This window comes from Sturnira hondurensis, unplaced genomic scaffold (assembly GCF_014824575.4).
Source record: "Sturnira hondurensis isolate 20B ecotype Veracruz unplaced genomic scaffold, ASM1482457v3 Scaffold0022215, whole genome shotgun sequence".
Lineage (NCBI taxonomy): Eukaryota > Metazoa > Chordata > Mammalia > Chiroptera > Phyllostomidae > Sturnira > Sturnira hondurensis.
This window is the reverse complement of record NW_028094846.1, coordinates 9,632,203-9,659,872: the sequence shown is the minus strand read 5'-3', so window position 1 is coordinate 9,659,872 and position 27,670 is coordinate 9,632,203. Positions and strand designations below refer to the sequence as shown.

General features: G+C 40.4%; 1 protein-coding gene across 4 annotated transcripts in view; it reads right to left on the bottom strand.

Moving 5' to 3' along the window:
• Positions 1 to 2,440: 2,440 nt before the first annotated feature.
• The window catches only part of CEP350 (centrosomal protein 350), a 116,309-nt gene continuing 91,079 nt past the window's right edge, over positions 2,441 to 27,670 (bottom strand). For all 4 annotated transcript variants that reach the window (XM_037034876.1, XM_037034878.1, XM_037034877.1 and 1 more), the window contains 9 exons: positions 24,811 to 24,955; positions 20,598 to 20,758; positions 18,718 to 18,854; positions 16,186 to 16,268; positions 13,152 to 15,169; positions 11,901 to 12,305; positions 11,659 to 11,805; positions 8,806 to 8,928; positions 2,441 to 6,218 (listed from right to left, as the gene is read on the bottom strand). In XM_037034876.1, coding sequence (XP_036890771.1) covers positions 6,054 to 6,218; positions 8,806 to 8,928; positions 11,659 to 11,805; positions 11,901 to 12,305; positions 13,152 to 15,169; positions 16,186 to 16,268; positions 18,718 to 18,854; positions 20,598 to 20,758; positions 24,811 to 24,955 — 3,384 coding nt within the window. In that variant the 3' untranslated portion in view covers positions 2,441 to 6,053. The remainder of the gene's footprint in view (positions 6,219 to 8,805; positions 8,929 to 11,658; positions 11,806 to 11,900; positions 12,306 to 13,151; positions 15,170 to 16,185; positions 16,269 to 18,717; positions 18,855 to 20,597; positions 20,759 to 24,810; positions 24,956 to 27,670) is intronic.

Sequence of the window (27,670 nt, the reverse complement as noted above, 5' to 3'; positions counted from 1 at the left end):
GGGACCTCTGATTCAGGTGGGTGATGTCCAGGTGTGACTCCATTCAGGGTGTCACTCCCCTCGCCATATTGGACGACTGGGCCAAAAGGTTTGGGTCAAGCAACAGGAGCTGAGGACCCCGAGGAAGTAGAAGAGGGGCATCTTGGGCCTCAGGAGGGCACGGAGCTCAGCGAGGTGGAAACTCGCACCTGTCTTCTTCTCACTCCCACACAGAAGCCTGCGTGGGGCCTGGCACGCGGAATCAGCGCAGCATGGGGGAAAGAGGCAAACTCAAACAATGCCGGGGTTGTCCATCATCCAGAATAAAGTCCTTCTTGTCCCACGCTGCCGTTCTAGTGGCTTGGCCAGGATGCAATGACTTGGACGTTCCTCTAGACCAGCAGGAACTCCTAGAATCCCTAGCCAAGGTAGTGATGGACACCCGCACAGCCCTCGATTATCTGCTGTCAGAACGGGGGCACTTGTGTCTCTGCCAATGCCTCTTGCTGTCGATCTATGAGCAGTGCAGCGGGGTGGGGATGGGGGTAGAAGCCCAGCTTAGGCGGGGTGGTTATCACCTGTGCACCCACAGTCGCCCAGGCTCATTTTTTTTACCTCTTTACTTGGCTTAGTCCAGGCAATGGGGGTTCTTAGGGGGGGGGCTATTCTCCAGGGAGACCCCATCATCATCCTGGGTCTGGTTCTCCTAGTGACCTGGTCAAGTGCCCTCAAAACGACCAGCAGGCTCTGTGAGCACTGTATCCATCCGGTTGTTCAGGGGCCCATCCACCTATACATTCAAGGCAATGATGAACCACCTGGAGGGTGTGCTTTGCTCGCTACTTCCGTGACTGCCTGGTGGGGGGAGCAGGGGATGCTGTCAGGAAAGGCAGGGTTTCAGGGCCCCTGCACAGTCACACCTGAATGGGCCTTGGGCCTGGAACACTTCCTTACTTGCTAGGAGAGAAAGCCCTCACTGCCTGTGCCGGCTTGTCACCTTGTGTGGGAATGCCTTTCCTGCTTCAGACTCACTGTGTGGCCCCTTGTTCTGTTTAAGCGCAGGGGGCGGTGGCTCTCAGGCACACCCTCAGCTTTCCATATTTCCTACCACTGCGTCAGGAAGCGGGGTGCATGCAGCCACATCACCCCCTCGGGCTTTGGACTGAACCCACTGGCCATGGGGGATCGAGGCTTCTTCACAAGGGGCTGCATCTTGTGCACTCTCTCCTCTCTTGCTGTCAGGAAACCTGGTACCACTTGAGCCTGGGCTGCTGTTGTCTGTTCTCAGGAACCTCATATTTGCATGGGTCTTTTCCCTGGGTAGCAATAATCTGGCTTTTAACCTTGGCCTCACAGCCTGGCCACCTAGTGACCAATGAAAGAGTCCCAGGCTCCCCAACTTTTTCTATAGCAGTCATAGCCTCCCAATTCTGAGCTTCTGTGGGATGTCATAGGGCAACTGCTTGTCTTGACAGCATTTACTTCTCATAGGTGCTCACCATTTTTGGCTCTGCTATGCCGGCTGCCACCCTCCATCTTCATGTATTTTGAGTCAAGGACACTGCTATTGGGTCTTTTCCAAGATTCAACCTGCCATTCCCGTTAAGTTCTTAGCACCAAACACAGTACACAGCATGCAGTAGGTACTCAACTACCTGCTTCACAAGTCAAAGAATTCGTAGAATCTGCTGCCATGCAGGGTCATTTTTGCAGATTCTAATGTCCATGGCTGTGTAGGGGTTAAAGGTGTGGGAGGGATGGAACTCAGGTGAGATTATGGTGGTTACTTCCCACCTGTTGGAGCAGAGACAATTCACTGTCCTGAGCTCCACACACTCAGGGTGCTCCCCCTTCGCAAATGTTTTATTCTTTTAGATCTCTAGCTCTTCTCCAAGCTCATCGTTCTAGAAATAAATGATAGCCTCTATACCTAGGCATCAGATGGCGGCCCTTCTGGGTCATTTTGCAAGGGTGACCAACCAGAACTCAAGTCATTTGCCATGGATGACAGGGAAGAAGCCCAGCACCACAGAACACAAAGTTCTGCTTTACCTTGAGCTCTTCTCCCACCGCCTCTACCGACCCTTTTTGGGTCCTTCCGTTATATATTCTCAAACCCAGGTCCACTTCCTTTGCAGCATTTACTGCAACCTGTCATGCCTTGTTTTTGCAATTTTCTTCCTGACCCTTGCATTGGACTTTTAAGCTCCACGAGGTCAGGGATCCTGTCTGCCTCTCGGCCGCCCCCAGCACTGCACACAGTGCTTGGAACAGGAAGGAGGGATGAACGCCTGAGTGACGAACACCTGGCTGCCCTGCTGCGTGTGGCGAGGCGCCTCGGTGCAGAGGAAACAGCTCCCGCACCGCTGCCTTGTACTGCCGGGCACAGCGCTCTGCTACCCAGCCAGGGAGGGACTAGCTTTCTCAACTTGGCCCAAAGCATGAAAAAGAACATCTGACATGCAATTAACTTATAAATCAGTTTATTTACAGATTTTTCTTTTCTTAAAGTACATTTCAGTTAACAAATCTATTTACACAGGTGTACATGGGAACTCCTCCCAGTTATTTTACAGATCATACTTACAAACCACACCCTAAGTCTTCTGTGCAAAGCTGCACTGGATGTGACTATTGGCTGAAAACGGCCTGATGACCAGGCTATTTACACGTACACAGTAAACGGGTTTGTTTTTCATGTCTGCACGGTACAGTACACACACGGAGGCCAGGCCTCCCAGAGAATGCTTTGCAACGTGTTTCCCGAGAAGGCTTTGCAAAGTCCGGAAGGAAAAGCTATTAAACATTAGGTTAATTAAAATGACAGTACCTCCTTTACATCAGTTTACATTTTCTTCACATTTTTATAATACAAAGATATTTTATTGAATTGCTGCACAACCAGTTTAAGATGATTTGTAAACATGTAAATTCCTACAATTTGCATTAAACATCATTGTAGTTTCTATCATTTGCTCTTTGAATTAATGTTTTATTCACTAGTATTCTTAAGGTAGTAAAAGAAGATGTAAGTTTGAACTGCTTGCAGAAAAGTTACGAGTCTCTAACGCTGTGCGAGTACACACTTTATTCAAGTATTGCAAAAAGCTAAGGCCACTTTTTTTCAAGACAAGAAAGTGAACAAAATTGTTTTTTTCAATAGGCCACAACACTCTTATGAGCAACGAAATCTCTTCTGAAAGATAATTTCTCAGAGACCTGTAGTCACAGAAGGAATCTTTTCTTTTAGGTAAAAGAAAAACAAATCACCTTCCCTGTTAACTACTTTTGAGCTCTTCACGCTTTTCCCTAGAGTACAAATTCCTGTTTAGACCTGAAGAGGGAATCTACCCTGTACTTATTTAACCCAGAGTTAAGCACCCTGGACAGCACAAATTGTTTCGGACTCAGAAATAATCTGAAGCCTGTATGTTGGTTTACTACTAAATTCTGAGTGCTATTTTAAAAGATATTACTGCTGATGCAAAGATCTTTTTCTTAGAGGAATTATGAAGAGAGAGTGAAAGAGGTCGGGGGTGTGGGGAGAAGGAACAGAGATTACAAAGAGGGGGTATTTAGATTCGTGGTTAAGAGGCAGACGAATAAAAAGATCCCAGTAAGGAACCAGCGGCCAGGTGTCCACATTCATCATTTCAACACTAACACTGAACCCCTTCCAATTATATCCAGATAGTTAAAATAATAAGAAATCTACTAATTACAGGTTCCTTTGTTTTCTGCTGCCTAGCTATGGGTAATTATTTCTGGCAAGGAGTAAGATGACCAACTCCTGTCTCTCACATGGAACCCACAATGCCGAGGTGCCGGCGCATACCGGAAGTGGGCCGCCACGCTCTCAGCAGCACTCCTGAGCCCGGATGGCTCATTCCACGGGCTCACAGCATTTCTTCCTCTTCTGAAATCGTAATGTCAGAAAGAATAAAGATAAAATTTCTTGTTCAAAATTGATTTCTGTCCAACTAAGGAGGATGTAGAAAAACAACCTATGTTCCTATTACATTTTTTATATTCCTTTATAAAAAATTTATAGCAGCTGAAAAGTTTCAGTGTCCTAAGGACAGGTGTCATCCCCCAAGCAACCAAAGGATGCAGACAAGGTGTTCTGCTGTCTTCCAAATGACACAAGCTGCAAAGAAAAGCCCTTGCTTTTCCTTGGCCACGTGACAGTAGTATCTCCACACTACTGGTTAACGACCCCAAGAGACCCCAGCTTCTCTTAAGTCAATTCACTCACTATGGCTACGAGACTACAGCCCAACATCCAAAGCCCAGAAGAAACGCTGGCAATGCATTGATCCGAGCATTTCCCAAGAACCAACCACATTTCAGTGCTTTCCTTATTTGTCAAGAGCTATCATACCAGTCATTGTGCAAAATGCAAAAATTCCAATGTTATTTCATTAAGTTTCTCATAATGACAGGATGAAACCAAAGAGCAATGGAAGTGTGCATAGTGAAGCATTTGAGATGCAAAGGCAAGTCTGGAGGAAAGATGCAGAAAGAAACGAATGTGCACACAAAGATTATACCATCTTTGGGTTTTTTCTAACATATTTTGAAGGAGTAACATTCCAGGATACTTGTAAATAGGAATCCAGTGGATGCCTTATATCGTGCTTCTAATCAGGACCTTCAATATTAAGGCATTTACATTCACGCCTAAGATTATCTGCATTCTTCTAGATACTCGAAGAAGGATGCACTGATCAAGAGGAACCAGTTGGGAAGGCAGGGCACCAAGGTCTGGGGAGAGCACTGTCGCACATGCTCCAATGCAGCAGCTGGAGCCTGGACAAGTTTTCAGACACAGGTCACAGTTGTGAGAAGCAACGCTGCCAGAGAGGCGGAAGTGAATTTTACAGCGTCTTTAAATCATCTCATCCCATTTCTGCTACCGCAGGTGATCTTGGAAAAGCCCATCTTCTTTCCACTGTGCATGGGTTTGTTAAAACTGCAGGTTTCCTGTGCAAAGACTACGAACCAGAGAAGCTTCAAGATAGAAGTGGAACTACTCTAAGAAGATTCTTTCATTTGGGAATAGGGACACACATTTTCAACTTAATAATTTATCTTAAAATAAATTAACAAATGCTCCATAGCACAAAACAAGCACACAAACAACAGAGAGTATCTTTTTGTCTTTGGTGCACACACTCATTTCCCAAATCATTCAAGTAACAGCGTCTCTGATTTCTCGGGGAGAGATGGGAGCTGGAAGTTCGAAGGCCAAAATGAATGACGTCCACGTTTGCCGTGCCTGGGTGCCTGAGACGGTCCTGAGGGTCTGGGACTCCGGGAGCAGTTGGCAGAGGTTCAGAAGAGCAAGGAAAGTGCAGGGCAGACGCAGGGCGGAAAAGCCAGCCCGGCATCAGTCCTTTGAGCTCGGTCTTCAGTGAGGGCATTTCTTTGTTTTCATGCCCAGATAAAGTAAAAATAATGCAAAGGTTTATAATTCTTTCTATGGTGCTCAGAAAGGAAGGCTATCTTTGATTTCAACAAGTCTGCTTGTTGCTGCTCAACTACAATAATGGGAGAGGGTCTTCAGAAAGAAGGGAGACGAACTCCAGAAGGGAACAGGCACTCACTATTAAACTTGCCTATTCAGAAGTGGTTAAGGGTTTAACACTGGTTAGGGACTATCACAGACCAGGAGTACGTGTCAAAAATGGTACGCTGCATTTACCTACACACCTCTCCTACCTGACTTCAGACTCCAGACCGTGGCACCCTAGTCTAAGCTACGAGGTAAGTCTGCGGCCGGCAGCCCTCACCACAGACCCAGTCGGGCGCTAACGGAGGTGCAGAACCAGGCTCCGTGTCAGCATCAGGCGTGCGCTGCCCACCGAAACCAACAGCCGCTCCGGGGGGCAGACTCTGAAGCAGCGGCTGCAGTACCAGACGCACTGCACGGCCCCGGGGGCTCCACACCAGCAGTCTCCGAGCAGGCGCCAGGTCCAGAAGCACTCTCGCTATGATGGAGATGGGTGTGTGTCGGGGGGCAGAAAGGCCCAGGACTCATATTAGCACTCAGTGTTCGGTTTATTTGCATGATGTCACACAAGTAGGACTCTCCCCTGCTTCTCACTGATTCGATTCAGAACATCAATAGTGTCTCTGATCAAGGTCTCAAAGATCCCATCAGCTAGCTGCATCTTCACACACAACTCGTCCTCGTCATAGTTCACCCACTGCGCCTCCTCTTCGTGGAGCTCCTGCACCTAGAATTGAGAAACACAAAGGTTAGAGATTCCCATAAAAGCCAGAGAAGTTATTGTATTGGCTGGCTCTGCGGTTCCATACTGGCTGAGGAAACAGGACAGGCAAAGAGAGTAAGTTATGTGATGATAGTGCCCCTTTCAGAGTGGCAGAAAGTGTGAAACCTCAAGTGCCAACTAAAATAAAAGCAGCTTTGAAACTGTCAAATGACTTCAAACTGTCAAAATGGAATTCGACGATATTCTAGTATTTTATAGTTATTAAGGACCACAAGCATGTTGTCTGTGTCAACATAAGATAATGTGTATAAGAACTTAAGGGGGAGAGAAGAAAGCAAATGACCAGTTATACGGTTTTATAATTATAAAGTGCATATATATACTAGAAAACAATATGATTCTGGAGTATCATAAATAAATGAATAAAATTTGGTTTTTTAAGTGCACTATCTATTGTTTAAGCTTATTTGAAAGATCACTGTTATGCTTATGCAATGCTTGTTCTTTTGGCATTTTAGGATTTTTGGATTCCTAAGGTAAACCACATTTAAATGAGAACTAACTGCTCAAGATTTTTTGCTTGTTTACAATAAAAATTTTAAAAGCTACTTACAAAAGAAACACAGAAGGCTTATTACACACAGTGATGTCTGCAGCGTGGAGCCCAGGTGGAGAAAGTGGACTCTACACCCTGATCTAGTTCCAAACTCAGCAGCTATTGCAGCTACGGGGTCTCCAAATGGAAGCCTAACTTGGCAAAAAAGCCACGTAAACACCACCTCCTGACTTGGCCTGACCACAGATTCGTCTTGAATAAGGCAGAGGAAGCGAAGGGGGGGAACTTGCACCCTGTTGCCATTATGAAGAAAATGAGAAGACTCCTGGGAGGAAGAGACCACAACACCCAGGAGTCCGAGTGAGCGAGAGAGGGAAGAACAGCACGGTCAACACACACCCCAGCCAGGGCTGAAGGTGCGTGACAAGGCGGCTGCTACATTCTTTCTCTTTGAGGTTTTTTTTATAAAGATTTTACTTATTTATCTTTAGAGGGGAAGGAAGGAGAGAGGGAGAGAAATATCAATGTATGGTTTCCTCTCGTGCGTCCCCTGCTGGGAACTGGCCTGCAACCCTGGCATGTGCCCTGACTGGGAATCAAACTGCAATCCTTTGGCTCACAGGCCCGCGCCCAATCCCCTGAGCTACGCCAGCCAGGGCTGCGGGGATGGTTCGAAGGATATGCAAACATCCATTCTTTGGTTCCCTAACTTCTGCTGCATGAACAGGTATGCCAACCAAAAGGACTCCACGGTTAAATAACGTTTAAGGAGGCTCCCTCTGGGAGTTTTGCAATGGGCCACCAGTAAATGAACACATGTTTAATTCAGACTCTCCTGTACCATATTTCTTTGATCAGAGAGTCATCCTGTGTGCATGCATAAGAAATATTCTAACCTACCTAGGAACTGGTGCTCCTCTCTTACGAAGAACGTCACAGGCAACAGCCTAATGTGACACTTCTCAAGCTGGAGCTGCAGGAGAACCACGTTCTGGGACACAAGGGTGTGTCCCCACAAAAGATTTCACACCTCCCATGAATTTGTTCATTTGTTCAAAGTTGTACAGCTTCCCTTTTTCTGTTACCTCAGCCTTTAGTATTAAATCTGTTCTGTGAGCCATTCCTTCCCCAGTAACAGAATTTAGAAAGCACTGTCCTAATGAACTCGTTTTTGCCCTTACCGTAGAAATACCGGCTTCAGGACATTGCCCTTTACACCTCTCAGCGTCCCCTCCGCGAGCCCCCTCCCCGCTCTCCTCAGTACCTGCGAAAGCTCTGCTCCTCCTCAGGAACAGGAGCCGCTGCCTCCTCCGCCGGGAGAGCTAACAGGCTTCCTTTCTGCTCTGGCCATCAGAAAGCACAAGCCCAACGTGGAGCTGCAACTAAGGTCACCAACGGGCCTTAGAGCCTGCGGATCTGCCTCCGTGTTTCCTTCTGGTTTCTAGAGCCTGTTCTATTGCACATTCCCCCGCTCCTGAAGGTGTCTGTAGGTAATGTGTGCTACATAAAAGTTAATTACATTGCTTTAAAGAGTCAGTGTAACAATCATTTCATTCTCCTTTTCTCCCCACAGGGAACTGGTACATATAGACACACATAAATATTCATTTAATCCTCTTCATACTTTTTTCAGTAGGTACTATGACTATCACCCTCACTTTGCAGACAGGGAAAGGAGGCACCAAGGAGTTGAATAATTAGTCCGAGATTACTCTCCCAGAAAGTGGCAGGACAGGGCTTTACATTCAGGCTACACTGGCCTCTTCTCAATTCAGTTCCTTACACTTGGCTTCCTCTCAACTTTTTATTATTTCTCAAGTTCTCCACACCTACAAAATACTGTTAAATATTAATCTACTGAGTTCAAAAGAATGTCATTTCCAAAACTGAGGGGCAGAAATGCAGCAAATGAAAGCTATGTGACTTTACTATTACAGACTTAAGAGTAATTCTATTTCCTTTTCTTTTTAGACTCTATGTTTCGATTTCAGAGTAGATGGTCAAAATAAAAATAGCTCAGTTATATACACTGACCAGGATATGATCCACTCGGTCTCTTTTCTTTCTTCCAAATTTCATCATTTTCTGCCAATCTGTTTTGTGGTTTGGTTCCTTTTTAAGACTGAACAACTTGAGTACTTCAGTTGCTATGAAGTTCTGTAGAAATAAAAGAAATGAATAAAACACAAAGAACAAAGTTCCTGAGATTTTGTGCTATAATACAGCAAACAGATTTACGCAAATATAATTTATAACAAAAGAACATACAAATTTCTTCCACTTAGCAATTTGAAAAGTATTCCAGAAGCTCAGATTTTACTCACTTAAAGAATTTTTGTTTTTACACAACATGCAAAAATAAAACAGGCAGGTGGAGGTGGGAGAGGGTACAAGGGGGGACAAGCAGTAATGGAAAAAAATACAATAAAAAACTATTAAAAAATAAAGATAAACATTTTAGATGTTAAAAAAATAAAACCCACTGATGAATCTGCAAAGAAAAAACTGCTTTAGAGTCCCCTCTACCAAGAACCACTATTAGCTAACTTCAAGCTGGCAAAACTATCACAGCAAGCCTAATGTAAATCGCTGACCCTGAAAAGTCCCACACAAACTGGGGAGCGACACCACATGAGCAAAGTATATGGCTGTGGTTGGGGTTGTTTATTTTGAAACACCAAGGTTCAATGTTAGATTTTAAAAATATTAACCAACACTGCAGTATAAAAAGCATAATAGTTTTACTGCTAATGCTATTTGAACTATTATCATTAAAAACTTTATAAAATGTTATTTCAATATTAAAATTAGTGGGGAACATCACTGTACATTATATTGATATATACTCTGATACTGTTGGTATATATTAAATATCTTGTCTTATTTTCATTTGTTCTTTGTTATTAACAAAACAATTTGGATTTGTGCTATCTTAAGTTTATTTACAATATATTAAATAGGTATTTAAGTCTATATATTACAATCTTACTACTTGTTAAAAAACAATGTTCTTAGTGAAAGGAAGGGCACACTTATGACTCAGGTCATCATTTCAGATGACCCCCAAGCCCCAGCACTCCCAGCCCGCGCGCGCGCGCGCGCGCACACACACACACACACACACACACACACATGCGCATCCGAGGCTGCACCATCGGTGGAGGGCTGACAGGAAGGAAGTGCACCACTGTTCCGAGAAAGCTCCCGAGGTGGTGCTATTACTCTGTTCCTCAAAGTTGAAAACAATTAAAAAAATTTTTTTTAATGAATCAAATTAATCTTTGAAAATCTTTTCTGTAAAGGGCCAGATTATAAATATTTTAGCAGGAAAGTAGACACAGACAATATGGGGACCAATGGGTATGGCTGCAGTCCAATAAAGCTTCATTTATAAAACCACATGGTGGGCTGGATTCAGCCTGCTTTGCCCTCCCTGATGTGAGCACACGTTTAATCTTATAAATACCTGCCGGTGTTCTGTCAGCACAAAATATTTTCAAAAGCTTTCTATAGTTAACAACCCTGTATCATATACTTTCGGAAGTTGCTAAGAGACTAGAGCTTCAAAGTTTTCATCACAAGGAAACGGAGCGGTAACTACGTGTGCTCGATAACTAGACCCGTGTGGTGCCCTTCCCACAACCGGCAGGGTCGGGCAGAAGGAACACCTGCTGGAGTGCAGCTGGTCAGGTAATAACACGGGTGTAGTCATTTATAGTTTTAATTTGAACGTTTCACCTAAAATGTTGCGTGGTGTGCTTGAGAGTGATATTATTATGTTACAGAATTACTTGCTTATGATTTTGTCATAAAAAAGGCGTTATTTGTGCTGCACCCTGTATGCAAACCAAATCACTATAATCACTAGGTTGTACATCTACAACCAATATGTCAATTATAGTTCAATTTTAAAAAAGACTGTTGCGCAAGGCAGTGCCATCACACTATATACCAGAATAACGTGTATGTTCCTTTAATGTATTTGGATAGCCCACCTGGACTCCCGATGATGTAAGAAAACACATCAATAAGATGAGGAATTAGAGGGGTGCTCTCTGAGGAAAAAACAACTTTCTATGATCAACCAGGTTCGGGAAACACAGCTCTAGAGCCCTGCCACTCAGAGCGGTCCCAGAACCAACAGCACGGGCGCCACTGGGAGCTTGGCAGAAGCGCAGCACTTCAGGTCCCACTCCAGACCTGCTGAGGAAGAGCCCCCGTTGAAACAAAATGCCCAACTGAGTCACGTGCACACTAAAGTGTGGGAGGCACCGCGCCAAAATACAGCATCTGCTGAATTAAAGAAACACGTGAACAGGCAGAGAACGTCCCCCGATGTAACTTCTGTTGGGAGTCCTTGTGGCTTCAAGGGCACCTCGTCTTCTCAGGGGCTCCTTAGCTAACAATGTTTTTTACACATCACATTACCATCTCATGTATTTCAAAGGCCATTGCCGATCAGAAGCCTCTGAAATCCAATACAGAAAGGTAATAGCCACGTGTCTAGGGCGGGCATGTTTAATACATGATGTGCTTTCAGGTGTACCACTAGAATGTTATACTTTTTCAGGTATACCACTAGAATGTTATACTTACTTCTAGATCAGCAAACAATTTAAAATGCCTCTGGGATGCGATAACTTATCTCCCTGAGTATTTCCTAATTTTTCTTAGACATCATTAAAAGTTACGTTTTGTTGTGTAAATCTTGAGGGTGCAGGGTTCCCTCTCACCTCCACCCTTCCACTGCTCATGGATTCAATTAATTTAGTGAATATCCACGATGGAACAGGCCTTGAGGAAAGATGACTAATACAGAGGAGTACCTGATTTCAGAGTATACATGGATCTGTATAAATGAACAGCATGTCAAGAATTGCAGTTTACCTTGATTTCATCAAGGTCGTTTGGGTTCTTCACTCGTCGGAAATAACTAGAGTTGACTCTGCATGGCTTCATCCAGACAGGTTGATTCAGGTTGGGATCCTCAGCAAATATTTCCTCAAAAATCTCTTTCGTTAAATCAAAGACCGCCTTAATAGAGAATAAAACAAAATAAAATGGCTAAGAGCCTAAATTTCCAACAAGAGGGAGGCTCAGAAGTCGGAATTTTCCTCCCTGTCACCTACCTGTCTGTAGACCCGCTTACTCGTGCTCTCTAAGTCCAGCCCCTTACTGGCGCCCCCGAGCAGCTCTGCAGGAATACCGACGCCCTGAAGGTCACGACCCAGTTCTTTCCACTTCCAAAGTTCTTCTGCGGCACCGTGTACAAGAGTTTCGACTTCCCCTGCGGTATGCGGGACTGCCAAGAGTGTTTCACACGGCTTCTGGGGAGCTCTTTTTGGTTCTGCCATGAGAGGTACGATGGTTTCTTCTGCCTTATTTTTTTGGATCTTGTGAGAAGAGCTCAAACCAAAATCTTCTTCAAACCAGTCCTGATCATCTAACACGCTCAGGAACTCCCGGCTGGTCTCCAGTTCAGCAAGTCTCTTAGCAAGCTCTTCCTGCCCGCCGGCACCGAATACCGGGCTCTCCTGCGAGAAATGGGGCCAAACAGAGCCTACTGAGTGACTACCGTTCACTTCGGCCTTTTCTTTAAGACAAAGCAAATACATTATTTGCATATTTACTATATCTCTAATAAATACGCCAAATAAAAACACTATAGTAATCTACTAAGAATATAAAAAAAACTGTCCTGCTTCCCATAAGTCTGCTTACATAAGTTGAATCTGTATAAAATGTTTATTGATTAACACCTGTTAATCAATATAGTTTTTGTGTCCTTTTTGTATCATTATTATTCTGTTTCTGTAGAACTGTCTTGTCTCTGGGATATATGGAACTGGGATACGAAATTTCTCACCTTTAGTGATTATTTGGTCAAGTTACTCACGATCATTATTTTGTTCAACTGTCCATGGACCACTAAACAAGGTGATGGCCCGAGTGTGTGTCCTAATGAATATAATTCAGTTTTACCAGAATCAATGTCACAACTGGTAACCTTTGCAGGGCAACTATGACTGAGAAGACATGGAGACAAATAATTTCACAGGCAAAATAGAACTGGGTTGAGAACCATTAGAAAGCTCCATGGAATAAACTGTTCAATGAATCTGCAAGGGAATCTAACCTGTGAACAGTACTCGGGGTTGTCAAACTGGCATATACCTGCCAGTGTTCATGACCACCTAGAGTGACCACCCATGACACAACAGAGAACGATTATGCTTCCAACAGAAAAACAGTCACAAGGCCTTTAAAAACTAGCACAGTGCTCTTCACCTAATAGAAACTGCATCACCAAAAACCATCCGTACTAAACATGCATTTCAAAGGTAAAGTTCATTGACATTTCTTCCAGGCAAAATACTTACAGGTCTGGGACACATATCCGGTGAGGAAATCTCTTCTTTTTCATCATCTAATTCAGACCTTAGGAAGCAACCTGGAACACCTGGTGACTGTTCCTCGAGATGTGGGGACAGGCCTTGGGCTGGGACTCTCTTTTGATCATTGCCAAGAAGTTCCTGATTGCTGAGCTGGATTTTCTCGTTCCTGGCTTTTTTGATTTGTTGTAGCTGATTGACTGTGTCCGCCAGAAAGACATCCAGTAAACTGTCTGTTAGTAAGCTGACTGTTTCCAGTTGTTGCTCTGAATTTCTTTCCCCACCTAGTGATGCCCTCAGCTGGGCTTCCAGCTGGCTCTTCTCTCTCGTTAAGAGGTCCAGCAGAGGGGTCGAGAGCTGTTCTGAAAGCTCGGGGTACAGGTTCTCCTCCCTCTCTATAAACCGCTGTGCCTCCTTTAATTCTTCAGAAAAAGTATTGTCTAAAGTATCATCTTCTACAGCAGTGGAAACCTCTTCTGCGGCACTAGAAACAAGGTCTTTGTTTTCCTTTGAAGGAATCAGTGAATCCACTGAAGATCGCTGGTGAACTTGGGCTTCAAGTACCCCAGAAACATCCTGTATATTGTCTGTTTCTAGTTTAAGGCTTCTATCAAGTGAGGCTTCTACATGGTGCATACTAGGTAAAGATTTCTCATACAAATATTCAATTGCATCCTTTTCTCCATCGAATGTGGGACCTTCTGTATCTTTTTGTTCCTGGTTATTGTAGTGATATTGCTCATCTAAGTAACAGTCTTCATCTTCGTTTATGTCTACATAGTCTTCAAAGTTTTCTGGAATGTGGGATATTTTTTGAGGAGGAGCAAAGATGCCATGCTTCTCTTTGCACACAAAGTACACAACACCATCATAGGTTCCACTGTTATTGCCTTCGGGTTTATCCAACTCCACTCCAGCCCAGAACCCTTTAGCGAAACTAGTCGTGCCTTTGAATCGAAGAGTTCCGGGCTGAACATTGCCAATCAATACCCTATCACCAATGTGGAAATCCAGTAACTCATCTGCAACAGAAACTGAAGCCAAGGAAGAGGACTCAGGGACCTCCTGTTCATGCTCCACATCACTGCGCTCCTTACTTTTCAGGAGCTCAGTAGGGGACTTGAGTTCTAACAGCCTTTCGGAGTGAGTATTGCTGTGGACAGAAAGGCTTTTCTCACTGAGGCACTCACTGATGTCGTCATCAGTACCGAAGCCGGTGGCTCTACTGCTAGAGCTTCTTGTTGGCTGGGACTTATCTCTGCAAGACTTCGAGTCTTTCCTGAGTGACAGCAAAGATGGCACCTCAAAGTCATCTTTGCACAATTCAGCTGAAGTGTCTTTCTTGAAAGAAGACACTTCAAAATCTTCAGAGTATGTTCTCTCTTTAGGAACAAAAAGCCGTTCTGACAAAGACAAGTCCCTTTCCTTTACGTTCTCATGTTGATGAGTATCTTTTCCTCTTTGGATGTTTGGACTACAATCCGTATCTTGGTCTGATTGTCTCTCTTTCAGCTCTTTCTTACTAAGGTTTTCAATGGCTAACCTAATTAAGTCTCTCTGACTATCTGTAGCATGTAAAGGAAGATCTTTCCTTGGAAGGATTTCAGATGAATCTCCTTGTTCCAGGTCTAGTTCCAGTAAGACATCAGACTTCCTGGACTGTTTAATAAAACTGGCCTCATCAACTGAGCTCTCCTCCGACTTTGCGTATTTTACTTCCCGCATTTCTGATCTTTGACTAGCCTCTTCCTCAACGACCTTGGCACCTGACACATCCAGAATTCTATTAGGGGCATTTAATTCTTTGAATTCTTTGAGAAGAGGTAACGAAGGTACATTTTCTACAGAATCTCCAGATTCTGCTCTGGTTCTCCTTGATGATCTAAGAATTGGAGACGAAGACTGAAAATGCTCTTCTGTTCGACTGTCCAATTCAGTCACTCTCTTTGCATATGCAGACAAAGACTTTTCTGATCCTGATCTCTCAGAACCTGCCAATGCAGCATCTCAAAGAAAAAAAATCACATAAAATTGTTTAATTTCAATCTCTCATTTCTGGAACCAAAACTTAATAAAAGCCAAATTTAGGGAGGAAACACTCTGGTCAATAAATATTACTTGTTTTGGTTACTATATTAGGTAAGTTTTCCCTTTAGGAGAATATACTGTATCAATAATACACAAACATTTAAAATGACTGAAAATTTAAAATCAGAATAATTTCTTAAGTGTTATTCTAATTTAAAAAGGGACAAAAATGAATCTAAGCTTATGCAGTTGTTGACTTGCATGATCATTCTCAAATAATTCAAAACAAGAATTGTGTGATAAATATTATATACATTCTCAAATAGGAAAGCAATTAAAGGAAGGACAAATATAATCCTATATATACTTTTAAAAGAATGAATTTTCCTGGGCATTTAACTAAGCTCTTGAATTTAAAAAAGGAAAAGGAAAAAAAACCAACTATTTCTGCAAGTACAGCCCTTTAAGAACTAATATTGCAGAGAAAAATAAGATTTGATATGCTAACAAACCAAGATTTAAATGTTTTGAATTCAAATTGCTATTTCATCATCATTATTAGGTAGGCTTGTCATGTCTCAGTTTTGCTCTATTTCCTCACTGACTTATACTTTATTTTCAATAATTCTTATTCTCCTTTGGATTAAATTGAAATATATATATAAAACCTCCTACCCTGAGAAGGAGTACAGGCTAAAAGCTGATGAAGGAAGAATTTAGAGAAGCTGCTGCCATACTCAGGTATTTTAGGTTAATGTCTTTATGCCTCAGTTTTTAATCGTAAATTTGAGATAATAAAGAGTGTGATTCACATAACTTATGCATAATCAATAAATCACTTTAAAGTATAAAAGTAACTCAAAATATTAAATAACCTATTGTCTTTAAGAAATTCATTTTTAATCAAAAAGCCGAAGAGGGAGAACTGTGCAGGCATTAGCAAAAATTCTCAGTCTATGTAGATACGGCGTCATTATTTTTTCCCGTTACATACCAACATGTTCAGCAATAGATTCCAGGGATCCTCTGGAACGTTCTGAGTCTGTTAGTGATTTCCAATTCTTTGCTGTTTCAGATCTGAAGTAGAAATTAACGAACAGAAATAAATGTATGGCTGATACTACAATAACTAATAACAAAAGGGGTCAATTCTTAGAAAACCACTTCTTTCTTCTCCACAGAAGTTGTTCTAACCTTTGCTACTTTCATCAAGCCAATTTCTGATTCTCATCACTCTTACTACACAATCTTGCCTCTTTTAATGAGGAAAACAGAGGCCATCAGCATGAACTTTCTTGCCTTCAACCTTTAAATTATCTATAATTGAGATACAAAATTATACCTACAAAATTTTCTATAATTCACAGCCATTCCAACTGCCTTTCCTCCTGTCTGCAGGGAAGAAAAAGGTGTATCTTTTGACACTTGTTTAAAGCTAATTATTTGAACCTCATTCTGCCCCAAATCCAACACATTTCCACAGCCTCAATTACCCATCCCCTTTCCTACAGTCTGAGTCTTTCATTCTGGAGATTCCCCCCTTTGGCTTATGAGGATGCCTCAAGCCTCAAAAAAATCCCCCCTCCTCAATTCCTCATTCCTCCACCTCAACGGTATTGTCTCTCATTTGGTTTCAACTCCTGCCTTTCATAATGTTCCTAAATGTCACTATTTTATCACATTTAGTACTTGGCTTCCTTTTATTCCCTCTGAATGTAGACCTTCTTTGGGTGATGCTGACATAATTATGGCTTCAGCCACCATTCACATGCTGTGCATCCTCATACCTCTGACTCTGACATCTGTCCTGGGTAATTCCACTTACATGAACTACAGGTGCCTTGACATTTACATTTTAAAACCAAAACCATGAGGTTCTCACGAAAGGACACCTGAGGACCACTATATAGCTTCTGGGTTAAGGAAACCTTGATCCAACCGACTGCTGGGAACTGGGAATCACCTTAGATCTCCCCTGCTTCCCTGTCCAGCCCGTTAAGTAGCCAAGTCTCCTCCTTAAATCTCCCTGACATCTCTTTCCTACTCCCTATTCTTATTACTGCTAACTATTTGAGGCACGGCTTAGACTCCTGTCTCCCCACTTCTAGGCTTACTGCTTTCCTTTCCTTCATGTTACAGTTGGAGAGACCCCTCTACACACAAATGATCACATCATTCTCTGATTAAAATCCCTCAGCAGCTCGCTTGGCTAATAAAATTCTAAAAACCATTCAATAGTATATTATGTAAAAATTAAAACAAAGCTTATAGTTTATAATGAAAAACTGTATGCGTAACAAAAATATACACAAAAATCTCAGCAAAAAAAATCCTAGAAAGAAATAAATCTACTTGCTGATATTTAGTTTTGGTGATAGTTTGTATGATATAATTTAAACCTTTTTTTTTACTGCTTTCCTAAATATTCTAATAATAATATTAGTAACTAATACATAGTACTAATTACGTTAGGCTCTGTTCTAACTTACATCTTATAACCCTTGTAACAAGTTCACTAGTCAGGTGTTATTATAGGAATATAAACCTCCATTAAAAACCGAAGCACCGAGAGGTTAAATAACTCGATCAAAGTGGAACAGCTGGTACTGGAGCCAAGATTCAAACTCGGGCAACACTAAATTAACTGTAACGAGCCTGTATTACTTTTGTAATGAACAAAAAAAATTTCTAAAATATTTCCTTAAAACCTTAAAAGGCTTTACATCTTCTAAAACATAAAATAGAAACTTACTAAAAATGAGTATTAAGTTTTCACAATTTGGTCTTTATTTTTCTAGTTTCTTCTCCTACTCCAGCAAAACACTATCATGTTCAGCTTCTATGATATGCCTTTGGTCATTCATGAACACCCTTCTCTCTTAAACGTCCACCTATTTCTCAGTCCTACCGACCTGCCTAACTCCTACTCATTGTTCAATTTAGCCCAAATATTACAACCTAACTTTTTAATATACCAAATTATATATTCTTATGTTGCTACTTAGTGCCTCTGTATTGGCATTTACTGGCTGCATAGTATTCTACCCTGGAAAGGACCATAATTTACTGGGCTATTTACTCATTTTTGGACATAAAGACTGCTGCCAATGTTTCATTAATATAAAGGGTATTATGATAAACATGTTCTGGCAAACAGAGATTTCTGGTACCCTTATTTTCTCAAGTTGGAGTTCCAGAAGTGGAATTATTGAGTGAAAAATTACAAATTGTTTTTTCAAAAGGTCTATACAAACTTACAATGCTACGACTCACAATACTAGAGAATACCATTTTCATTGCACCCACCAGGTTTCAGCATTAAAAATATATTTTAAAATCTGCACCTTATTTTAAACTTGACTTGTAATTATATCATATAAGAATTTTACTTTTATAAAACTAAAAATATAAACAAATATTTATTGCTATTATAATTCCAGTTACTTTAGATAGCTTATACTAAAAATCTTTCTTTATACTTTTCTCAAACAAGGCAGAATATAAATAAGTTACCACAAGTGTCTACCTGTGCAGTGGAAGGGGCTTGATCTTGGGTTTTTCAGAAGCTGAAGAGAGCATTTTAATCTGAGGCTTGGCTGTGGGTGATGCTTCCAAATCTCGGCTAAGCTCGGCTTCAGTTTTCTTAATGAATTCATCATATGACTAAGTTTAGAAAAATCAGAGGAATCACTATACAGAACTTTTAAAACTATTTTAAATTACAAAATACTGTACAGTAAATACTGTACAGTAAATAATACTGTACAAAATATTCTAACAGTAAAGAAGTCGTAATGCAAAAATCTCTTTCATGGCATGAATGTCATTCCCGAGAGCTATCAACAGTTACTTACTTGTTCAGCTTTCTCGAAGTACTCTCTATATAAACAAGACATAGAATTGTAATCCTAATATCATTAGAAAATGATAAAGTCTCAATCTGGAGAAGCTTAATACTTAAGCTTCTACTCAGAAGCAACTACTCAGGCACTGCCACATTAAAAATCTCCTTTAGCTGGTGATATAATTACTCTTTAAAGGGTGGCCTAATACTTCCATGTCACCATTATGCTGAATTTTGATGAAAGTTAGCTTCTTAAGGGGGTAAACACTTAGGAATGCAAATTCGGAAGGGAGGGAAGTGTGTGGTTGGAAGCATGGTAGTTCATAATTGCAGAAGATGCTTCCTAGTCACTAGCCATTCTATAAACAAAATTTCACTAATGTAAAATTCTGGTCAGTATGAAATCTAAGGGAAGCTCTCCACCTATTAAATCTCTCCATAGTTTTCTGAGTTAAATTCCTTACTTTTACATTCCTCACTGTTCGAGACTGTAAGCATTTTATCCAATGCTGTATGTTTAGTGTGTCTGGCTCAAAGCAGGCTGTGAGTAAACATTATAGAGCGAATCACTGAGCAGATGGATGGGCAATTAAAAGAACAAAAATTCTGGCTACACTTGGAGCCAGAATACTTGGCTTTCTAATACCTGGAGCACCTAGAGTCCAACAAGGACACCGCCTGTGTGAAAATGTGAAATTCCTCGCCCTGGACGTGTCTGGGAGGAAGCTGAGTGACCTTCTCTGGTGATGCCGTGAGAAGGGCGTCTTGTGATGAGCAGGCAGTTCCGACCAATTCTATAGTAAACACTAGGCTGGTAGAACGCACGCAGGCAACAGGGGAGCAACCAGAAGCAGGGACATTTAAGACACTAAGCAGACAGTAGAGGCGGGAGGTCATAAGGGCCCCAAATAGTTGGATGGCAGTAGGTAGGAATGAAAAGGGACAAGCAAGAAGCACTATAAAAAGAAATCATTGATATCTGGTAACCAAGTAAACTGGAGAAAAGAGAATGAGGAAGCTATCAAAACGAGGGTTCCAGACTATAGAAACAGAGAAGGCGACTGGATCTTGGGAGAGAAGTCAAGTTTACAGCTATTCAGGAGCCACCCAAATAGTACAAAGAGCTGTACTAGTAAGTTGTGTGGCATGAAACATCATTCTTCTAACAATAAAAAAATTTCTTAAAGGCAGTAATAATTTCAATAGCTAGAATTACTTATCTAATGGTCTTTTTCTTAAGAGAGCCCGGATATCAATCTTTCATGGGTGTAATCTTTCTTATTCAGAAAATATCCTTATTTTATTACTTCAATTAATTTTAATAGTTACTTTAATCAATATAATATTTACCATTTTAACTTAATATTTAATTTAGTGTTGTAAGCAGAAGTTTGTTTAGATAGCCTCAGTTTTGTTTTTCCCCCCAAGAGTTAGGACAAAATGTGGCACCAAGCTCATATTGAAAAACCCCAATTCATTCCTTTATTAACAATATGAAAAATATCTGAGGGTTCATGTCTGCATTGACCCTCACTTCACAGCCCTTCCCTCCCAGGTCTAACCTCTAACTGTTTGATCAGGCTGGCTTCTTGGGCTTTCAGCCTTTCCTTCTGCCTTTTCCTCTGCTCCTTCTTCAACTGGTCCACGACAGACTTCCTCTTCCGCAGCTCATCCTTCAGAGCTCGGATCCTGCCTTCGATGTCACTCTGGTCAGATGTGGTTTCTGAAAGAGAAACAGAATCTTTTATTTCATCCTAACTTAAGAATAAAGCTCAGTACCCACTAATAAAAAGGAGCAATATAATATTCCATTTAAATGAAGTCAGTCTAGAAACTAATTGAAAAATAACTTTTAAAAAAAGTCAACCTAATATTTAAAAATAAACTTGAGCTTCTGAAAAAATGTTTTAGTGATTTACATTACTCCTTTCCCCTAATCTCTATTTCTTTGGTGGGGGCGGTCCTACTATTTACTGTCACTTCCTAATAGCAGTATTTAGAATTGTAAGTAAACATCAAGGCACCATGTCTTGGAAAGATAAGCAACTGGAATTGAAAAACTTTTAGGGTAGGGAAATTTGGACATTCTGTAAGGAATTACTTCCTGATGACAAGTTAATCATATTTAACTGTCATTCCCCTTAGCTATTAATAGATAATTTAATAGTTATTAAAATCAAACTGGAATTTTACCATTGGTGAGTCCTCAGCTGATGTCTTAAAACCACAAAAAAAGGAAAGAGAAATTATAAAGAAATATACTCTGCTGTAACCTTTCTTTGGAAGCTCTTAAAATATTTAAAATAACTGAAATGAATCTAATTAAATTTTATTTTCTTCCCCAAAGTTCACATACATCCATGCAAAAACATGAAGTAATTGTCCAGTCACAGTAAAATTATGAAAAAGACATTTCATTACAATTATTGTCACACACATGTATGAAAATAGGTATCACTTAAAGACATTGCTTATTTCACTACATATGGAAATAATATACAATAAAAATGACGATTCCTTACATGTCCTCCTTGAATCACAATGGTGTCGTTTCCAAACATTAATGTTGAGTGAGACATTTAATAACTTTATACTAGAAATACTATTGTATGTAAATCTGAAGATGCAGATATACTTACAACTTACAACTTACATTGTAAATTTATAACCAGGGTTTGTTTTCAGATTAAGGTGTATAACTAGTTATGGATGCATTTAAATTAAAAAAGACTCATCCTTTTTTTTGGAATGTGACCCAAATATCTGGACTCGAAATCATGAACCTAAGTTCTGTTATTTCTGTGTCACTGATGGAAGGGACACTAGGGACGTCACACCCTAGTGGCGCCCCCCGAGCCCTTAGCGTGGGCGAAGCTCACGGCTTGCTGATGAACACCCACAAAGCGGGCCAAGACGAAGGCCGTTCGCAACTCTGTCCCTGTGCTGCTTGACTGGTAGGTGTGTCTGACCCCAGCCAACTTCTAGAGCCGGTGTGGGGGTTACATAAGCTATATAAAAGCATGTCGCGCAGTACCTGGGCTACTACAAAAGCTCAATAAATGGTGGCACTATTAACACTCATATAAGACAAAAATTTTTACATTTTCATGTGGCAATATTTTAGGTAATATATTTTTAATTTAAAACTGAAAAAGGTGGTGGTGAGGAGAGAGCTACGGAATATCTCCCTCATGCTTTCTTTCAATTTCTGGAAAAAATGATCAACTGGTTTCAGAGTCCAAAGGTTCTGAACTCTTAGTGGTAGGTTTTATACTGACTCAACGGATGATTCTAGCACAATAATTGGGGGTAAGATCGCAGGCTGAGCTTAAAATTATGATCTTTCTAAAATAAAGTATAAACTCATACCTTTGATCTTCTAAACTGTGTATTCTTTTAGTGTGTAAGCTTTATGTGCTTCCAAAGCTTGCGATGGTACTTTGATAAAATTTCACAGGAAACCACCACACGCCCACAGGCTTAGTTACAACTTTGCCAAAAAAAGAGTGGTTTTAATTACTGTATTTAAAAAATTGTATATGCCGGCAGTGATTTTTCTAATAAAAATAGCTTTATCACCTATGGTTGTGAAGATTTAATAGTAGTAAATGAGAAACTTGGAGTTTTTAGATGGAAGACCTTGGCAAATGCTTCTATTTTTAAATACTAAAGAAACCAAGAGCATACAAATTCAGGGTAATCAGGAACGACATGAGAGTCTATGCGAGGGCACGGAACGCACTACGCGCCTGCCCAAATCTAGTAGGACTGCATAGCACTCCTCACCCTTCATACACAAGGGAGTCTCTGGAAACTGTTTTTTTTTCCTTTTTAACCCAAGCAACTCTCTATATGAATATATTGTCATTACGGCATTCTCTCCTACAGGGTTTTTGGGAGGTGGGGGAAAGCAGAGGTGGCAGGTAAATGATACTTTAGTTTACTGAAACATGTCAAGACAGAATAACCTCATGAACAGAATAACTTAATTAAAAATTAAGTTTCTGATTATTTGACACATGCTGACTATATCAATTTGTTTGAGAACAAACTATCACTTAAGTGAGAAAGGTATTATATAATTTTGCTATATTGCTAAAATTTACTACTTCCATAAATACTATATATAATACTGTTATCATAAATACCTACATAGCATCTATAATTCAGAAGTCTCAGAGCTGCTTTTCTAGAACTACTCTTACCAAGGAAACAGAATCTTATAAATATTATCATTAATCTTGGTGTGTAAACTTTTCCAAGGATGGTTAAGATATTCCACTGCTACATATAGAAGACATTATCCAATATGGGAAAGAAACATGAAGAAAGTCACCAGCAAGTAACAAAACCAAGATAAGAATCCATGTGTCTAAGTATCAAGTGTATGGCTACCAATGTGTTACTCTGTAGGCAAGAACTTTACCAGAGCACATGAAAGCAAACACATAACAGTATTAATAGCTTTCTTTAAAAACAATTTTTATCAACAAAATATATTTTTATTTTTTTTAACTAAAGGTTTTTATAAAAATCAATGTTAGAAAAAGAAAGGAAGGGAGGGAGGGAGAGCGAGAGAAACTTTGGGTTTTGTTGTTCCATTTATTTATGCATTCATCGATTGGTTCTTCAACTGGGATGAGCCATTAATTCCATTTCTTAGCATTTATTCTTACTGAGATACTGAACAAGAATATATAAACATATTATATAATGTTTATTACAACATAATATGCCATTAAAGTTTTTGAAACTACCTAAATGACCATCACCAGGGACATGATCACATCAACTATGATATACCTACTCTTTGAAGTATTACACAGTTATTCAAAGAAAAGGGGATATCTATAAATACGGGTGCAGGAAAAATTCCATGATTTACTACTGTTTGAAACACTGAAAACAAAGGGGGTATGGAACAGAATCAAAGACCAAAAAATATGTGTATTTTTTGCTTTTCCTTTACTAAATGCTTACTCAAGTAAACTAAAAATGAGCTCAGAAGGCATATGCTCAATATGGTATTAATCTTCCTCAGAATCTGACACAAACTGAGCACTGTTTCTCTAGATATACTTTCCGAGATCGACTCACTCCTTAAGTCTTTTAAAGTAGAGGCCGGCTGCTCACTCTTCCAAAATCTGTATGCTGTAGAGGTTTGTAATGGGATAAGGTTATGGGAAAACGGATAACGCTCCTCACTGCGAGTTGCAGTCCCTTCCCCATGTCTCCTCCTTTGAGCTTTATGCCATCCTGCTCTACTGCCTCCTGTCTCTCCTTACGGCCATCATTAACTCATTCAAGAAACATTTAATAACGTCCTACCACATGCGGTGCAAAGTACCTGCTAGGCTCCGGTGCTACAATTGTTAACAAAACATAGTCCCTCCTTTCCAAAAGGCTATACTCTGGGAGGGAGACCTGCTGGGTGACGTCTGGTTGCAATGCGGTGCTGGCTGATGTAACAGGTGGAAGCCCCGCGTGCTACGGGAACACAGAAGCATGCCTGACACATGGAAAAAATTCTACAAATGCCTGATGAGTACATGATGCCCATTAACGCCAGAGAATGTAACAGTATGTCATGTTTGGTGTAATCAGAGGTGTATTTATCAGTAAAAGGTAAAGAATTACGCAATTTATTCTTGGCAAGAAAAAAGACTTAGCAAATGCAACAAAGGATAATATCATATTGGCATATGGTTAGACAAAACGTATTAAAAGAATCTCAAATACAGTAAAAATTTAAAAACTCTCCATTATTATTCTCACCTGACTGTGTCATAGATAATGACTCGTCCGACCAACTGTAACAGGGCTGATGGGACTTGATGGGGAGACGACACTGTCCTCCAGTCCTATGACTTCCTTTGCTAGACTCTTGCTTTGACACAGATGCGCAGCTTTTGGGAGGTGACTGTTCAAACAGAAAACCAAATGAAAACTGTTCTGTGAATAGGTGTAACCTTTATTTAAACGTGAGATACTAACCAGTTAAAGATAGTATTTACAAAAAATTTTAAATAACTATGACATAAAAAGTGAAAAAGCAGTTTACAAGTTTTACAAAAAAATAAGACTTCAATTTTTTAAGTATAAAAAATGTTACAAAAAGCATGCTTTAAAAGATACTTATAATAAACTAAAAGTAGCTATTGTATAAGTGTTATTTATCCTCTTTTTAATTTAAAAAATACTAAGTTGGGAGTGCAGGTATCTCTTCAACGTAGTAATTTTGTTTCCCTTGGATATGGTCCCTGAAGTGGAAATGCTGGATCATAGGGCAGCTCTCCACCAACAGGTGAATGAATAAAGGGAAATCTGACAGCACGGGCAGATCCTGAGGGCATTATGCCAAGTGAAATTAAGTCAGAGAAAGAGAAATACAAATATTGTGTGATTTCGCTTACATGTGGAATAAAAAAACTCCCAAACTCATAGAAACATAGATCAGATTTAGGGTTACCAGAGGCAGCGGATGGGCAATGGGAGCACTGGGTGAAGACGGTCTGAAGCACAGACTTCCAGTCACAAGCTAAACACTGAGGTTGCAGGACGACTGCAGCTCACACTGCTGGGTGGCCTCCCCCAGGACGACTACAGCTCACACTGTTGGGTGGCCTCCCCCAGGACAACTACAGCTCACACTGTTGGGTGGCCTCCCCCAGGACGACTACAGCTCACACTGTTGGGTGGCCTCCCCCAGGACGACTACAGCTCACACTGCTGGGTGGCCTCCCCCAGGATGACTACAGCTCACACTGCTGGGTGGCGTACTTGAAAACTGCTAAGACAGTAGTTCCTCAAAGTTCGTATAGCCAGGAAGAAAACATTTCTGTAACTATATGAGGTAATGGACGTTAACTAAACAGCACAGCAATCACTTCTCAGTAGACGTGCGTCCCGTCATTCTGTGCTATATGCTTTAAACTTGTACAGTGTTATGTGTCAGTTGTACCTGAAAAAAGCTGAAAAAATTCTAAATACCAAATGTGTACTACTTTTATGGAAGGGAGAGAGGAGGAAGGAAAGAAAATAGAGCATAAGAAAAGGGCCCACAAGAGATGATTACAAAGGACATAATTTGTACCCTGACATCAAGTGGAAGTGAGAACACCTGACCTGGTCGGTAGCTATCACCACTTCCTGTCCCTGTGACTTTGGGCAAGGTTCCTAGCCTGCTGGGCTTCAGGCTTAATGCAGCGTCTACAGCACTGTGAGGACAATCCGCGTACAGCATTGAGCATGCTACCTGACACTTGGGAAATAAGCACTCAATAGATACCAGTTTTTATAGATATCAGATATTATAAAAACCACTTTAAGGCACACTAGTTTTGAATTTCTTGATATCTATTTTTGGTAAGGAAAAAAATCTATTTTTTGGTATTTGATCAGATGATGGCTATCCAAACCTCAGTAAGGATGTAGGTAAAGTCTAATCAATTTATAGAAAGTAATAAAATAATAAGATTGTATCAAAAGGCATAGTTTGGTTGTAAATTCCTGAAAGGTAGGAATCATGCAACAAGTTAATTATCTACACAACAAGCCCATTATCAGATAGTAGCCAAGAAATTACTAACATGGTAATTTAAACAGAAGCTTTAAATAATCTAAAAGCACTGTTTTCAAGTATGTGCACACAACATTGTATTTTGCAACATAACATGCAACGGGCTCTTCACTGGATTAAAAAAATTTATCCTCCAAATTTTTCAGGCGCTGTAACACATATGACTCTGACTGATTTTCTAACAGGGAAATGCTATTCTCTCTTCACATCCACAAAAATATACTTTAACAAAGAGTTTTCCATTCTGAATTTAGGTGAATTACTTTTTAAAAACATAGACAGGCCTTAACAATATTTGTGTTCATTTAATATTTGATATTGTTAGGCTAAGTCTTTTTTACACTTTATAAAATCAAGTTGGAAAGAATAAAGTTAAGATTGTAGCTTAAATTTTTACCAGCTAAGTTTTATTTATGAAGTACAGAATTAAGGACAATGTGGAAAACATTCTTATTCTAAAAGTGACTATTATTCTAATTTAGAATCAATAACCATTTCAGGTCTGCCTTAAAAAGATGAGCACTGGTTGATGTGGTTCATTGGATTGAGCGCCAGCCTGAGAACCAAAGGGTCAACAGTTCAATTCCCAGTCAGGGCACATGCCAGGGTTGTGTGCAGGCCAGGTCCCCAATAGGGAGCATGTAAGAGGCAACCACACATTGATGTTTCTCTCCCTTTCTTTCTCCCTCCACGCTCTCTAAAAATAAATAAATAAAATCTAAAACCAAAAAAAGGGATGAAATCTTGCTTTTATTCTGATTATGAGTTATTGGACAGTTATTAACTACATTGTAGAAAAGGCACACTGGTATGATTTAAGCTCTTATCATTTCTATTATATGAAAAAACACAGGTTTTAAAGCAACTTGTTATGTTCCCTCACATTATCTTTATTAAAGGCTTTAGAAGTTCCTATACCCTCAATATTCAGACTTACTAGCATAATTTTATACATGTCGCTAAAGTTAAAATCATACATAAATTTTTAGGAGTCAATGAAAAGCTTTATTTCTATTCAAATGTTGTATATGTATGTTAAAGGTATGAGTGATAGCT